At 41.4% G+C, this 16,435-nt stretch overlaps 1 protein-coding gene across 6 annotated transcripts in view; it reads left to right on the top strand.

Annotated features, from left to right (window-relative positions):
• The window catches only part of LOC135198611 (protein lingerer-like), a 270,401-nt gene that overhangs the window by 141,818 nt on the left and 112,148 nt on the right, over nt 1-16,435 (top strand). For 5 of the 6 annotated variants that reach the window (XM_064226351.1, XM_064226354.1, XM_064226352.1 and 2 more), the window contains exon 7: nt 4,922-5,215. The exons of the other annotated variant lie outside the window; for it this stretch is intronic. In XM_064226351.1, the coding sequence (XP_064082421.1) occupies nt 4,922-5,215 (294 nt within the window). The remainder of the gene's footprint in view (nt 1-4,921; nt 5,216-16,435) is intronic. 6 annotated transcript variants of the gene reach the window in all.

The raw sequence follows: 16,435 nt of genomic DNA on the forward strand, positions 1-16,435 counted from the left end.
CTGCGTGAGTGACAGCATTGGTGGGAGCACGGTTCAGGTGAGCCAGCAGCGCTGTCACTGACGGGAACTTATGAGACCCAAGGAAGTCCATGCCTGATCTAACCCTGGCACCTCACTGCAGAATGAAAAGTCCGGTTAGGAGGAGGGGACCAGCTTTGATCTGAAGGAGGACCTTTGGGGCAAGGATAGATCCAGAAGGAGCACCACTTGCCCACTGCCGAAACTCCTTCCTCCCCTTTCCTCTTGACTCATTGGAAAGGTAAGAGGAGAGAGAAGGCTCTAATTTTATTACACTTTTTTCTGTCAACTCCTGGGCAATGAACAAAAATGTATTTTATTTTTACTTATGGAAGCCACCATTGAGAATCTGCAGTGTTTAACAATATATCCACTTGCAAAAGTTGTATAATTGTATTGAGGAATAAAAACATGTTTTTCTGTAATCATATTACATGTATTATTATATTACGTTATAAGAACAAAACGATGATGCGCCATTTGTTTGTTTAGTCTCGGCAGATCGCATTTTACCGATATTATCACTTTTTTTAGTTGCTGATGGAACTTAATTCAGAGATACATACATTCCTTTCATAAATGATCAAAGTTGGGTTTAACAAAGCTGAGTTTATATGTTTTTCATACAGAAGGTCATGGTAAAGGGAAACCATTGTTTTGTTTACGTTTCGTAGCCATTCTCAAACAAATGCTAATAATAATACAATAATGAATGATAATAATTGTACACAATCATCGTTTATATGCCTGAATTGATTGAAACTGTTACAATTTTAAATTACAAACAGCTTTGCATGCTGCCTCTTGATGTTCGATGCATTGATCATAAAAGCACGGAGGAAACGTGAAAATATAGTGTCATAAAATCATTTTAAAAATCCCATGAACGGTACCAAAGATGATTTGTATATCGACGACAAAGCCAAAGTCGTCTCACCAGAACCAGACTGGAATCCCAAGATGTGGTACCACATCGTAGGGATTCCAGTCTTGTGATATGTATGAGAAACCTTAATGAAAAATGAATATTATGTTATAAATGTTATTACTACGTAATTACACTACTATTGAAATTTCTTAAAGGCTACCGAAAGTAAAGGTTGCTGTCAGTGCAACGCAACTCGATGTTTACATTTTCTCAGCTGGGATCGCATAGATAAAAGTTTCTTTCATTGATTTCGAGTTATTCCTCAAATAGGAGATTTCTTTTGAAGATATGCCAATAATATATATGGTAAAAGGGTTTTATTACCTTTATTATCATTTTATTTCCTAAAGTGAATATTTATGTATGTTGGTGGTTAGGCTATAGCACTGAGGCCAAGGCTAGCCTACGGATACACATCTTAGAATGCAAGGTTTGATCTTTAGTATTGCAGTATAAGATGACCCCCAATTTTTAGGGGGGGGGAATTTTAGGATTTAAGGGTCGTCTTATATGGGGAAATGTACGGTAGTTTTTTCAGATTGCGTTTTTTTCTGGATAATGACAACAGAGTTGGTAATTAGTTCTTTGTGGAAGCAGGATATCATGACTATGCTGTATTGAGGGACATGTTTTTCCGCATTCTCATATTCCTTTCTGTGAAGCCTTGCTGTCCACATAAGAAGAGTAAGTCTTCCAGTTGTGCATTCTTTGCTACTTAGGCCCCAGCTGTGTCTTGAGGTCACAAATTTAGATCTTCCCCTAGGGAGCTGGTTGAACAAAGAATGAGCTATGGATGGTGAAGAAAGAGTTCAACATATAGTTAATATTATATTGCTGTACTGCATGGTTGCTTGTTTGATAGCTATTTGTAGACTAGATAGTCCTTAAAATTTTTGCACATTATATTTCACATACTTGTTGTTGTGATCACTATGGAGTTGTGTTGTTGCTTGCACTAAATTTAGAGGAAGGTGCAGCAGTTTCCACTATAATTTCCTTCAAATGAAAAGCATCATTATATTGAAAGCATTGTACTTATACTTTCAAGTCAAGGTCATGACAATGGCCACATTATTTAATATTGATTGTTTGTTGTGTCATTCAGAATTAAATTCTTATATGTTTTTTTGTAACTGCACTTTTAAGATTGCATTTTTCTGGTTTTTCTTTTGTCATGTATTTGAGTCTTCAACATATTCAGCCTAAGTCTGGGTTATTACGCAGTTTTCAAATTAAGATGTATTACAGTAAAGGCGAATAAAATGGTTATTAATCCCTGTGTCCAGATTTTCAGATACAGCAGAAGGGAACACAAGAACTAGGAGAATGTCAGATCATGAAAATGATATTGATCCTAAAGTATGCTTCAAGTAAAATTAATTAGTATTAGCAATAACTTTAATTGAACATAAACAGTAGAGGTATAAAAACTGGAATTGACCAAATGCAGGGTATGTACATTTTAGGTAATATCACTCCAGCAACACATTTTTTAAAATTTAATTTCTCCATAAAAATTTCTGCCATCTATTGTTATTAGTATGATTAAAGGATTTGAGTAAGTAGGAAAATGGAATATACCCTCATGCCAAAAACCAAAAAAAAAAAACCTTTATAACAGAAAAGTCATGTTACATTCGGTATACCAACTATACAGCATAACATAGACTTTGAAAAGGGTATTGAGTGCAGAATAATACATATATTTCTCAATAGGAGCCTAGTAGTAGTTCTTGCATAGTGTACGAGTATTGTATTTTGTTTCCTTTCTTTCTTCAAATGTGAGGCTAGTGGTGGTACATGTAAAATTGTGGAAGAATTCACACTCGCCTTGGTCTTTTAAGGTCATTAACCCTTTAACACCGATTGGACGTATTAAACGTCAACGAAAATTGTCTGTCGGGTGCTGAACTGACGTATGGTACGTCGACGAAAAAAAGTTTTTTTTTTAAATTCGCGGAAAAATAGTTATAGGCCTACTAGGCAAAAACTTTTGAATCACGTGCCTTGGGGGATGCTGGGAGCTCACAGATCAAGGTGTTGCTTTGTTTACAATCGTTACCCAGGTGCACAAGCGTGATTTTCTTTCTTCTCGCACTAAAAAGCATCAGCAACACATCTCAGAAATTATTTTGTCACTTTGACATAATTTTTGCACCATTTTATATTAGCCATTACATGGAGTATTATATATGACAATGTCCGGAATTTCATGTAGAATACAACAAAAACAACCCATGGGTGTAGCTTTTACCAGTTTTGAAATATTTTCATATAAATAACGATAAGTGCCAAAATTTCAACCTTCAGTCAACTTTAACTCTACAGAATGGTAAAAAAATGCAATTGTAAGCTAAAACTCTTATATTCTAGTAATATTCAATCATTTAATTTTGCAACAAATTGGAAGTCTCTAGCACAATATTTCGATTTATGGTGAATTTATGAAAAAACCTTTTCCTTATGTTTGCGCGGTGACTCTTCCCAAAGAACCATAAATTTTTTCGTCCGATTGTCGTAATGTTTGCACCATTTTATATTAGCCGTTACATAAAGTTTTATATGTGAAACTGTGCACAATTTCATGTAGAATACAACAAAAAACAACCTATGGTTGTAGCTTTTATCAGTTTTGAAATATTTTCATATAAATAATGTTAAGTGCCAAAATTTCAACCTTCGGTCAACTTTGACTCGACCGAAATGGTAAAAAAAATGCAGTTGTAAGCTTAAAATATTTCATTCTAGTAATATTGAATCATTTACCTTTATTTTGCAATAAATTGGAAGTCTCTAGCACAATATTTCGATTTATGGTGAATTTATGAAATAAACTTTTTCCTTACATCCGCGCGGTAACTCTTACGAAAAAATCATAAATTTTTTCGTCCGATTGTCGTAATGTTTGCACCATTTTATATTAGCCGTCACATAAAGTTTTATATGTGAAACTGTGCGCAATTTCATGTAGAATACAACAAAAACAACCCATGGTTGTAGCTTTTATCAGTTTTGAAATATTTTCATATAAATAACGATAAATAGAAAAAATTTGTCCTTCGGTCAACTTTAACTCGACTGAAATGGTCGAAAACTGCAATTTTAAGCTACAACACTTACAGTCTAGTAATATTCAATCAATTACCTTCATTTTGCAACAAACAGGAAGTCTCTAGCACAATATTTTGATTTATGGTGAATTTTTTAAAACTACTTTAATTTTACGTTCACTCTTTACAAATTCATGCATCATATTGTGATAATATTTTCTCTGTGTTGCTTTGATAATTTTACAATTTGTTGTATACCAAAATCATCTGAATTTAGTGTACAATACAACAACAAAATAATTAACTCATTAGCTTTAACCGTTTTGCTCACAACGCGATTTGTATACAATTATATATATGAAATTTTTTTTCGTGCTGTCATATATTCCAGTATTTATGTATGATAATGATATTTTTTTCATTTCTGATGGTTGCATACTAAATTTCAGGCAATGACAAAAAAAAGGAGCCAAAAATGAACTCTTAATCTTGAAAATTAAGCATGCTGTGATTTTGAAAAAAACTTTTTTCTGCTTCGGCACTCACTCATGAACGCCGCCGGCATATGGGAGACACTTTGGGAATCCCGGCTTGGTGTTTAACGGTTAAAGGTGGTGGAATTCTAAGTAAAATTTTACTAAATATATTTTGGAATTGGTGTAACATAGCATTATGGAAATGGGAATATAAGGTTACTTTTCAGCTAGTCACCCGGTTTTGTAATGCTCCATTTTAATTGTTAAATGTAAAGTTTGTGTATTCAACAACATTATAATTTTTTTTTTACAATAAATAACAGTTGTTGGCACCATACATAACAGTATATAGAATATCTTTTGAAAGTTCAGATTGTAGCAATAGTTTCATCATGTATCAAGTTATATCATAGTATTTCAAGACAACTTAGTGTTGGCCACTCTTCCAGCTTGGACCTGAGCCCATCCCATTTCCCTCCTCACAAACGGCTGAACGTAAACCCTCTGGAGGGGCCTTCGGATCAGGGACCCAGCGTAGCAGTGCCAGCAACAGTGCTGCTCCCCAGGGCCTGTCAGAGCTGGCTAAGAATGAAACTGGTGGTGGCACAGGTGGCTTAGGGAGCTTAGTTGGCACAGCTGGACCAACCTATCAGCCATACACCAGCTCTAAGCCGACCTCCTCCTCCTCCTCCTCCTTCCCTTCCCCACCCTCTGCTGCTCCCTACTCACAGCCACCCTCACAGGTAACACTATCCATTCCTCATCTTTTGTTAGCTGCTTTGCTACACTTTACACAGAGGCTGTTTCTTGTGTTCATGTATGTTTTAAGTATGAAGTTCCACATTGTTATGCTATTTTTGTTATGTAGGTTTCTTATGACCATATTAATAACCTGAGTAGTTTTTATGTTTTACTGGCAATCACTTTTTGTGGTGGGTCATTATAGTCTAGAATTTTTGTACATGAACTGTCCTGTCAGATATATACTTAGCTTTAGACTCCGTCGTTCCCGACAGAAATTCAAATTTTGCGGCACACGCTACAGGTAGGTCAGGTGATCTACCGCCCTGCCGCTGGGTGGCAGGACTAGGAACCATTCCCGTTTTCTAATCAGATTTTCTCTGTCGCCGGTTCCGACAACTCCTGTTGTTGGTTCTTCCTGATGGATTTCGTTTTTCGCTTGCCGTGGATCTTTTCGCCATCTTTTGGTGACGTGTTGGATCGTTGGCTCGGCATACGCTTTATTATATATATTTTTTTTGTGATTTATATATATATATATTTTTTTGTGTGTGTGTGTGTCAGTCGCTAGTACTGTCGTTAGTTTATGTGATTGAATGTATATCGTTAGACTACCGAACGAGCTGTTCGGTAGATCCTCACACTGTAGATTTTATTTTTGTTTTTCATGAAAATACAGCTCTTTTGTATCAGTCAATTATCTTTCTGTTTACATTTATTGATTGACAGTCATTATTACGAAACTTTCGTAATAATGACTGTATACATTTGCTGTATGCAGTGAGTTTGCTGTAATACAGTAAATTTGCTGTATTACAGTGGATGTATACATTTTCGGTATACATTTACTGTAATAATGACTATACATTTACTGAATGTCAGTCATTATTACGAAACTTTCGTTTTGATGTAATTCATTAGAGAACCTTCATTGCTGTAGTTTCATTAGAAAAGCTTGAGTAGGTCTTGTTCTAACGAGCCAGTTAGTGAGACTATAGCACCTTTCCAGTACACAGAACCTGCAGATTCGTCTAAATGGAATTAGCGGATTTGAAGGATGCCCTCAAAAGATGGAGCTCAAAATGCGTGCTTTTGAAGGTAAGCGCAGTACAGTGGATAGTGATTTTAGTGTCCCCAGTAGCACTTCCAGGCCTAGACCTCTTCCAAACTCCCAGACCAAGTGGAGGAGGAAAGTCGACAGCCGCAGGAAGGTTAGGGAGAACCCCCACCGGTCAGGCATCCCTTCGGCAGGATCTGTGTCGTCCCAGACTGCCAGATCTTGCCATTGCAAAGGCATCCTGAGAGTGTGTGCTTCTCGTCATCCGATTCCGCTTCGCCCAAGCGCGGCTGGAGCTCGGCCGAGCAGTCGCGGCCTATGAAGAGGAGTTGGAAAGCGCCCTCCTTGGATTCTAGCCCTGAACGCTTCCCAGAAGGTTCGCCTGTGGATAGGAAGAGAGCCAACGAGCCCTGTTTTCGCCAGCTTTTGGCTGGGAATCCCCTTCGTCCTCCAGACCTCCTTCCCCTTCGTCTGACAAGGAGCGGGAAGATTCTACGACGAAGATTCTCCGTAACATGCAGGAGCATATCTCGTCTCTGGTAGGAGTACTTACGAAGGATCCTCCTCACGGAAGGACACTTTTCTTCCAGTTAAGAGATCCTCTCGTCCCTTGGACGTTCCATGCTCCAAGGTCCTCTCCACAGCTCCTCGTTCTCAGAGGAGTTCCTTCGATCCTCCCGCTTCTCACTCGCCTCCTCGGAAACACGAGTCTCGGGAACACTTAGCGACTGAGCCCTTGTCTTCTTCTGATCACGAAGCTCAAGCGAGGCGCGAGTCGCCAACCAAGCGCCAGTCTCCAGCCAAGTGCGAGTTGCCTACGAGAAGCGAGCCAGCCAAGCGTGAACGGCACTACAGGCGCGAGTCGCAAGCCGCTAAACGCCAACTAGGCGCGAGCCTCCAGCTTGGCGCGAGCCGCCAGCCAGGCGCGAGCTGCCAGCCAGCCGCGAGCCGCTTTCCAGCCGCAAAGCGCCAACCAGGCTCGAGGCTCCATCCAGGCATGAGCCTCTTGCCAGACGCAAAGCGCCAGCCAGGCGCGAGTCTCCAGTAAAGGCGTGAGTCGAATAACAGGCGTTTTCCTTCCTCGATGTTCCGATCAGACACGAGACGCCAGCAGCACTGCTCCTTCCATCGGCGAGGCTTCTTACAGGCACGAGGCGCCAGACCGAAGATCGTCGTATTTCGACCCCTCTTCCTTGGACAGAAGCCCCTCTCCTCATGAGCAAGAACCTGCCTCTACAGTCAGGCTCTCCTCTCCTTGCAGGCTCTTGTGCGCCTACCAAGCGCTCTTCTCAGCAGTTTCCTTACTTCCTGGCGTAAGCCCAGTCATTGAGGAAGGATCCTGACCCTCCCTCGAGTTCTACGGGAATCTAGACGACCTCCACTGCTGATCGTCTGACGAATTCGGTAGGGTTTCGCCAAATGTTTAGATTCTGAGGAATTTGTGGCATTCGCAGTGTTCGAGTTTCTTACAATCTCCTAACACTTAAGCGAAACCATGGTCCTCATGAGCTGCTAAAACGAGAATTCCCGATGTTTTTTTACAATGTTCAGGAACCTCGCTCATGCTCGAACTTTTGAAATATGTTCTGTCATGTAAGTGGGCTGGCCCCCATTGACAAGATCATGGAGGTTCTGTCATGTAAGTGGGTAAGCCCCCATTGACAAGATCCAAAAATGGTTTTGTCATGTAAGTGGGTTAGTCCCCATTGACAAAGATCCTAATAAGGTTCTGTCGCGTAAGCGGATAAGCCCCCATTGACAGATCCACAAGAACTCTCAGTCATAGGGGCTCTTGAGGCAAAGCAGACTCATGGACAGTATTCATGAAGTCTTCTGCCTAATAAGATAAGAAGCTTGAACTGTCGCCTTCGGGTCTCGGTTCACATTGAAGTTTTTTCTTCGGGAAAAACTTCTCCTTTATCTTGACTAGAGAACGAAGACGGTCGATCTCCAATCCTTACTCTCTCTCTTCGTAGGGAAAAAAATGTAGGATGGAAGTCGTTGTACAAAAACCTGCTAATATACTATGTATACTACCCTCACGACATGTTCTGTTAAGCTGTTGATTTGTCCGAGGTACAGACGCATATATAGTTAGCTCTATTGATGCCGACTGAGACGACGAGTATCGTAATTGAACTGCAAACCTCTCAGGAGTTTCCAGTTTCAATTTTTGATACTGATGGTGTTGTCACGACAACACCAACTCAGCTTTTGTATTTACCGAAATCCGTTTCTCTTAAATATAATTGCCCGAGTGTATTTTTCTGCTCGATGATTCTAGCAGAACCCATTCCTTTGTAGAATGGATAGTTGGCAACTCAGGATGAAGAGGCGGCGAGAGCTAACGTTGTATGAGACTGTTGTCTTGGCCATAGCAGCTCAGTACCAGCTGACCCTCAGCGATACGCGGTCTGTTACGTCTCTCTCTCCTGCAATGATGTATTGCCGAACCGTATCTCTGCCCAATAATCACGGACTTAGGTCCCTGATTAACGGGGATTCTTGCATGCATGAATGACCATCTTCTGCTATGTCGCTTGGTTTCATCACCTTCGACATTGCTAGTATTTTTTCACAGAGATATTTATTGGACTCTTTCTTTTTCTGTTTACCGCCCTGTAACGGAAGTCTGTAATAGTCCACTGCTGCTTCGCACTAAGTTATGAGGAATGTTTTCTTCAGACATCGGAGTTTGTCTGCAGAAAATTTCTCGTATTCCTAGGTGTTTAAGTTCTTTGTTCACCCCGAATTAACAGATGTATCAGAAGACATCGCCTGTTCCCCGGACTGACAGTTCTGCTTTCTATATTTAGCCCATGAAAAGCAGTTCTGCAGGCAGTACTTCCCGGAGTTTTTCTATGCTGAAAAACGATCCGCTTTCATAGCTGACGACTTATCATCGGACAGCATTGATTTAGAGGTTAGCTTTTTCAGTCCTTGGTAAGCACGGGTTCAGAATCTTGAGAATCTTTCTCTCGATTCGACTGTGAAGAAGTAAGTTGCTTCTCTGTCCTCCTTCGTCTTCTACGGCATATACTAGTGTTGTTTCTCCTGAACTGAGATTCAACTACTATGAGAAGGTTTTGCCTTCAGGAACCTCAGTCTCTTGAAGGCGTTTGACTTTCTCCTGTGGGGCTCATGCCTTAACAGAAGCGTCACCTTCTCCGTCCGACATCGGTGACAAACAGATTATAGTCTTTCGGCTTAACCCTTCAAATACGATGGTCAAGTGACTTGCTCGGATATGAGAATCTTCGTCTCTTCTTGAGCAACTTTCCTCGATACTGTACGCAGTCAGTCGGCAACTATCAGAGCACCCGAGTCAGTTACGCGATACGGTGTAGGCCTAGTGTTGTTCTCTGACACGTTAGAGTAGCGAGGGGAAGCAGCACTAGGGACGTATGAAGTGTCAGGCATCTGGAAGGGGGACCAGGTTAACTGATACTTCGACGTGTTTCAACTGTATGCAATCTTTCTGGCTCTTAAGTGGTTTCAGTATGAAGTCAGGGACACGGTGGTCCAAGTCAATTCGGACAACACCACGGCTCTGACATCCTTCAGAAACAAGTAGGACATATTCCTTCTTCCTTTAGGAGGTAACAAGAACCCTTCTTTTGGACGGAGGAGAGAGGGATTGTGCTCCTTACCAGATTTATTCAGGGAGAGAGAGGAATGTGAGGGCGGACCTGTTGAGCAAGAGGAACCAAGTCCTTCCTTTGGAGTTGACCCTCAATCTCGATGTGTGCCTAAGCCTATGGGCTCTGTGAGGCAGGCCACATGTAGACCTGTGCGCCGCGTATCTGAACAGGAGACGACAACTTTTGCTCCGCATTTGATTACCCGAGAGCAATAGCATTCACGCTCTCCTACTGGACTTGTCAGGCATCGAGGCGTAGGTCTTTCCCCCACTCTAACTGGTGGGGGAATTGATGAAAAAGTTCCTGTCCTCTACAGGGACGACTCTAACCCTTATCGCTCCCTTTTGGCCCGCTCAAGAATGGTTCTCAAAGGTTCTGGAATGGATAATGGACTTCCCCAGATCCCTTCCACTAAGGAGAGATCGGCTCGGACTACCCCACTTCGAGAGCTTTCTCAAATCCTCCCCGCTCTCTGCCTGACTGCCTTTTCAACTCAAAAGACTCGTCAGAGCGATAGGATTTTCGCGAAAGGCTCAACATTATGGGTGTACCAGTCGAAGTGGGAAGTCTTTCGACGATGGTGCAGGTCGAAGAAGCTGAGGACAAGGATCTTCATGATCTCATCCGGTCCTTAGAGACCTCCAAGAGAAGTCTGCACTTTCACATAGTTGGAATCTGGACGTGGTTCTCAAATTCCTCACATCCAACAAGTTCGAGCCTCCCCATCAGGCTTCTTTTAGAGACCTGACGAGGGAAGATGTTTTTCTCTTGGCCCTCGCAACTGCTAAGAGGACAAGTGAACTTCATGCCTTGCACTCATGTGTCGGATGTAAAGGAGACTCGGCAATATGTTCTTTTTAGCCATGATTCCTGGCAAAGAACAAAAACCCCTCAAACCCTGGCCTAGAAGCTTTGAGGTTAAGGGACTCTCCCCCTTGGTAGGGATGGAGATTGAGAGGTCTCTTTGCCTAGTCAGGGCCCCTAAGTTCTATCTTCAAAGGAAGAAACAGATTAAGGGTAGCCTAGAGAGTCTCTGGTGTGCGGTGAGGGACCCAAGAAGACCCATGTCTTTAAACGCCCTGAGCTTCTTTGTGAGAAGTGTCATCTCTGAAACACATGGGGCGTGCTATGACGACTCCTTCAAGCAGCTTAGAGTAAAAGCGCATGAGGTGCGAGCCATTGTGACTCCTTTATCTTTTCATACGATTTTGTCTACGAAGGACATTGTAGCTGCCACGTACTGGAGATGCAACTCTGTCTTTGCGTCCCACTACCTGAAGGTTGTAAGAGTGACTTACGAGAAATGCTTCTCGCTGGATCCATACGTATCTGTGGATTCGGTGCTGGGACAGGGAGCTGATGCCGATCCTTAATTAATTTTTAGAATTTGGTGTGGGTTTTTTTAGGGTTGTTTGAAAGAATGTTCAGGGTAACTTCTTTCAATCTTATTGCTAACCCGAGTGTTAGGATCAGGTGGTTGGGATCGGTGTTGTGCTCCTTGATTATGCCATTAGGCAAGGTGTTTTGTCATATAAGTGGATTAGCACCCATTGACAAAGATCCTCAGGATTCTGTCGAATAAGCGGATAAGACCCCATTGACAGAACCACAAGAACTCTTAGCATAAGGTCACTATCTCGCTGAGGCTCTTGAGGCGAAGCAGACTCCTAGGCAGTAGCCATGAAGTCTTCCGCCTAACCAGGTAGGAACCAAGGTTTTTTATGTTTACCTACAACGTATGTTGTTTTCCTGTCTATTTCAGTAGTTAGCTGTCTCTTGCTCACCACCAAGGGTGCCAATCAGCTAAGTATATATCTGACAGGAAAGTTCATGTACAAAAATGATATTATTATGATACAATAAAGTTTTGTACATACTTACCTGGCAGATATATACAATTAAATGGCCCACCCAGCCTCCCCTCAGGAGACAGGTGGAAGAGAAAATCTGATTAGAAAACGGGAATGGTTCCTAGTCCTGCCACCCAGCGGCAGGGTGGTAGATCACCTGACCTACCTGTAGCGTGTGCCGCGAAATTTGAATTTCTGTCGGGAACGACGGAGTCTAAAGCTAAGTATATATCTGCCAGTTAAGTATGTACAAAACTTTATTGTATCATAACAATATCATATTTAGTTACAGAATGGTAAACTTTTTATTGATGAGGACTCAGAATTGACTAATGGGACCTCTTTCAGCCTTATTGAGGCTGCATTAAATTGTATAAGTAGAAAAAAAAATATATATATATAATATATATATATATATAGATATATACATATATATTATATATATACATATACATATACATATATGTACATATACATACACAATGTGTCTGAAAAGTTAGAGCTGATAAAATTATAAGGTCAAGCAAAGTATGTAGCAACTGTACTTGAAGATTAAGTGGAAAGTTAAGGAAATAAGGTAGGTAATTTTAATAAAGTCAAGTGCAGATAATAAATTATAATCATAAACAAAACCTTAAAATGACAAAATGCAAGCCACATGTGCTGCATGTATATCTGAGCTTGGGATGAGGTTGTAGGGTAAGACAAAATTTTAGATATACACAACCATTGTTAGTACATGGACTACAAGTGGTTCTATGGGATTTGACAGAAATTGTTGATAGTGCAGGGTAGAAAATACAACTAGAGACAATGAAAGACACCACAAATATTTACACGAGGTGCATGTATAGTATATATACTCGGCACACATTTCTTGAACAATCAGTCATTGCGTTGACTTACGTAAACCGTATGGTAAATGCAGGTAGCAGTCCCAAGTTGTTAAGAGCACCTGCAATAATGAAATGTATAAAAAAATTGTATAATGTACAATACTTATTCAATTGTAATTTATATAATTAAAAATTTTAAAGAAATGTATGTAATGAACTACCACTGTCATATCCACTACTGTACTATATCAGCTTCAGAATACAAACTGTATCTTCAAATATACAGTGGTACCTCGAGATACGAAAGGCTCAACTTACGAAAAACTCGAGATACGAAAGCCAATGCGAAAAATTTAACGGCTCTGCATACGAAAAGTTTTCAAGATACGAAAGGTTTCTGAAAGTCAGAGATTCGCCCGGATAACAATTTTGAAACTCGTGCCGCCATCTTAGTACTACTAGTAGACTCGCCACCATCCTCCTGCTCTCCCATTGGTTCCTGATGCTAGTCACCTCCATGAAATCCTTCTCTCCTATTGGACAGCATCCCTCCCATCATGCATCTTATACGTATACGTGGTGGCGTACCTATCTCGGCCTCTTCGTACCAACATCTTTATCGTACGCACACGGCATTCGTTCGGTCCAACGATTTTGTTTAGTAACGTAAATTCATTAGTGATTTCGTTGCAGTACTATTATCATGTTGTGTGAAAACTTTATTGTGTTACTTATACGTAAATTACGTAGAAGATAACATAGTCATGGGTGCCAAGAAAGTTGAAATTCACGGAAAGAAGCGCATACTCTCTTTGGAGACAAAGATGGAGATCATCAAGAAGTACGAAGCTGGTATGCGATTGAGTGTGATCGGAAAGGAATACGGCCGTAATAGGCACCATCCTTAAACAGAAGGATGCCATCAAAGCAGCTACACCGTCAAAGGGCATCACTATTTTGTCCAGCAAGAGGAGCCACGTGCACGACGAGATGGAACGGCTGCTCCTCGTCTAGATAAAAGACAAAGAAATCGCTGGCGATATGGTAACAGAGACAGCAATCGCCCACAAGGCCAGCGCTATTTTCGGCGATTTGATTGCGCAGGCGGAAGACGACGAAGGGGAAGGGACTTCAACGCAAGCCCCAGAGTTCAAGGCTTCGCATGGCTGGTTCGAGAAATTCCGTAAACGGACTGGCATCCATTCGGTGGTGCGTCATGGGGAGGCTGCCAGCTAGGACACGAAAGCGACCGAAGCATTTAAGAAAACTTTCGACGAGATGATGACCAAGGAAGGCTACAGTTCTCAGCAAGTCTTCAATTGGGATGAGACTGGATTTTTTTGGAAAAAAATGCCTCGTCGGACGTATATCATGGAGGAAGAGAAGAAGCTACCCGGGCATAAGCCTATGAAAGACAGGCTTACGCTCGCACTTTGTTCAAACGCCAGTGGGGATTGCAAGGTGAAGCCCCTACTGGTGTATCATTCCGAGACTCCTCGAGCCTTCAAGGCCCACAAAGTGCTGAAGGAGAAGCTTCCAGTGATGTGGAGGGCTATTGCAAAAGCCTGGGTAACGAGGCTTTTGTTCATGGAGTGGGTAAATCTGTGTTTCGGCCCGACAGTGAAGAAATTTTTGGAAGAGAAGCACCTCCCCCTGAAATGTCTGCTGGTGTTGGACAATGCCCCTCCCCACCCTCCTGGCCTCGAGGAAGATATCCTAGCGGAGTATTCCTTCGTCAAGATTCTCTTTCTTCCGCCCAACACCACCCCTCTCCTCCAGCCCAAACTTTAAGAAGCTGTACACGAAACATCTTTTCAAGAGATGTTTCGACTTCACCGATACCACAAACCTCACCTTGCATCAGTTTTGGAAGGAGCATTTCGACATCGTCATTTGCATCCGACTCATCAACCAAGCTTGGCAGGAGGTTTCGAGGTGAACCTTGAATTCCCTCGTGGAGGAAACTCTGGCCTGATGCCGTATCCGCCCGAGACTTCGAGGGATTCGACGTGGGCAAAGCTGGTGCTGCAGAGTCCTAAACAGTTGGCGATCCTGAAACTGTTTTGGAACCAGATCTTGACGAGATCGTTGCACTCGGCAAGTCCATGAGGCTGGTCGTCGACGAGGACGACATCAACGACCTTCTCGAGAAGCACCAAGAGGAGCTTATGACGGATGACCTGAAGGAGTTGGAGGCCATGCAACATAACGTCGTTCAAGAGGAGTTCTCTTGCAGCGGCGAGGAAGAGGAGGAGGAGCCTATGACAACGGCAGAAATTGAGGATGTTCTAGCAGCTTTTCATAAAGTGCAATCGTTTATCGAAAAAAGACACCATGAAAAGGCTCACACAGGTCGTATGCTTGTGCAGTTTGATGACGTTTGCCTGAGTCATTTCAGGAACATTGTGAAAAGTAGGCAGAAGCAATTTAGAGAGGCCTTCAGCATTAGCAGGAGTAAGCAAAAAGGAAGAACCAAGTGATAAAAAACAAAGTTGAAAGCAAAAAAGGAAGAACCAAGTCATGAAAAACAGAATGTTGAAAGTGGTGATGAAGTTGAAATTCTTTAAAAAATGAAAAAAAATAAAAAAAAATTTAATTTTTAGTTTTTTGTAAAGTTAAGTATTACTTTTGTTAATGTGTTTCGTAAATTTTAGTTTTATATTTTCCTTAAATTTTTTATGTGTTTTCGTAAAGTTAAGTGTACGTACGTATGTACGTTATCTGCCGTTGTCGTCCTCCTCCTTTGACGCCACTTTCGGAGATAGCCTCACTCGAAAGGTAAGCTTCCACATTTTACGTTACAGTAATAATATTTCTTGTACACTAATATACACTTTATTTACAGGTTTTGCATTTTTATTATTAATTTAGGTATTGAATGGTCCAAATTGTTGTAGTATTTCATTGTTTATAGGTCAATTTAGCTTTATTATGAAATTTACTGGGGTGTTTTTGGAGGGCTTGGAACGGATTAGTCATTTTACATGTAAAATGTGTTCCAAGATACGAAAACCTCATGATATGAAAGGCGCCTCAGAACAGATTAATTTCGTATCTCAAGGTACTACTGTACAGTGTTTCCCCATATTCGTGGGGATGTGTACCAGATGCCACACCCACCAACCCCCCCCCCCCTCCCCTCTGCGTGCTGCGAATAGCTAGAACCTGCAAATACTTGGAACCCCCCCCCCCCCCCTTTAAAAATGCTTATAACAGCCTATCTTTGAATGTGTAAACACCAAAGTATCCCTAAAAATACCATCCTACATCAAATATACATTAAAATCTCATCCCATTACAGTACATATTAATCTGAAATATTATCGATACTATTTCAAAGTAAATCTTGCATCTCATGAGTAAAAATACATGCATATGCACTGTATGACTTGAGTTAACGTACATGAAAATAATCCAGTCACTGCCGTAAGTCATGCGTATTTACTTTCGTACAGTTACTATCTAAGTCTAGTTTTCTTTTTCCAAGGGACTCAATTGTATGTTAAATCACAAGATAGAGAGAGACAAAGAACAAAATATGTATGAACATAAAAATATTTTTTTCTACACTAGTAAAACATACGTATATAAGGTACTCACCGGTGATGAATGTTGTTTAAAGGTGAAAGCTCCTCAGTGGCATGGTTGGTATGGTATTAGCGTCCCACCTCGGTGGTCACGGGTTCAATTCTCGGCCATTCCATTGAGGTGTGAGAGATGTGTATTTCTGGTGATAGAAGTTCACTTTCGACGTGGTTTAGAAGTCACGTAAAGCCGTTGGTCCCGTTGCTGAATAACCACTGGTTCCATGCAATGTAAAAACACCATATAAACAATG

The sequence above is a fragment of the Macrobrachium nipponense genome, chromosome 22, assembly GCF_015104395.2.
Source record: "Macrobrachium nipponense isolate FS-2020 chromosome 22, ASM1510439v2, whole genome shotgun sequence".
Taxonomy (NCBI): domain Eukaryota; kingdom Metazoa; phylum Arthropoda; class Malacostraca; order Decapoda; family Palaemonidae; genus Macrobrachium; species Macrobrachium nipponense.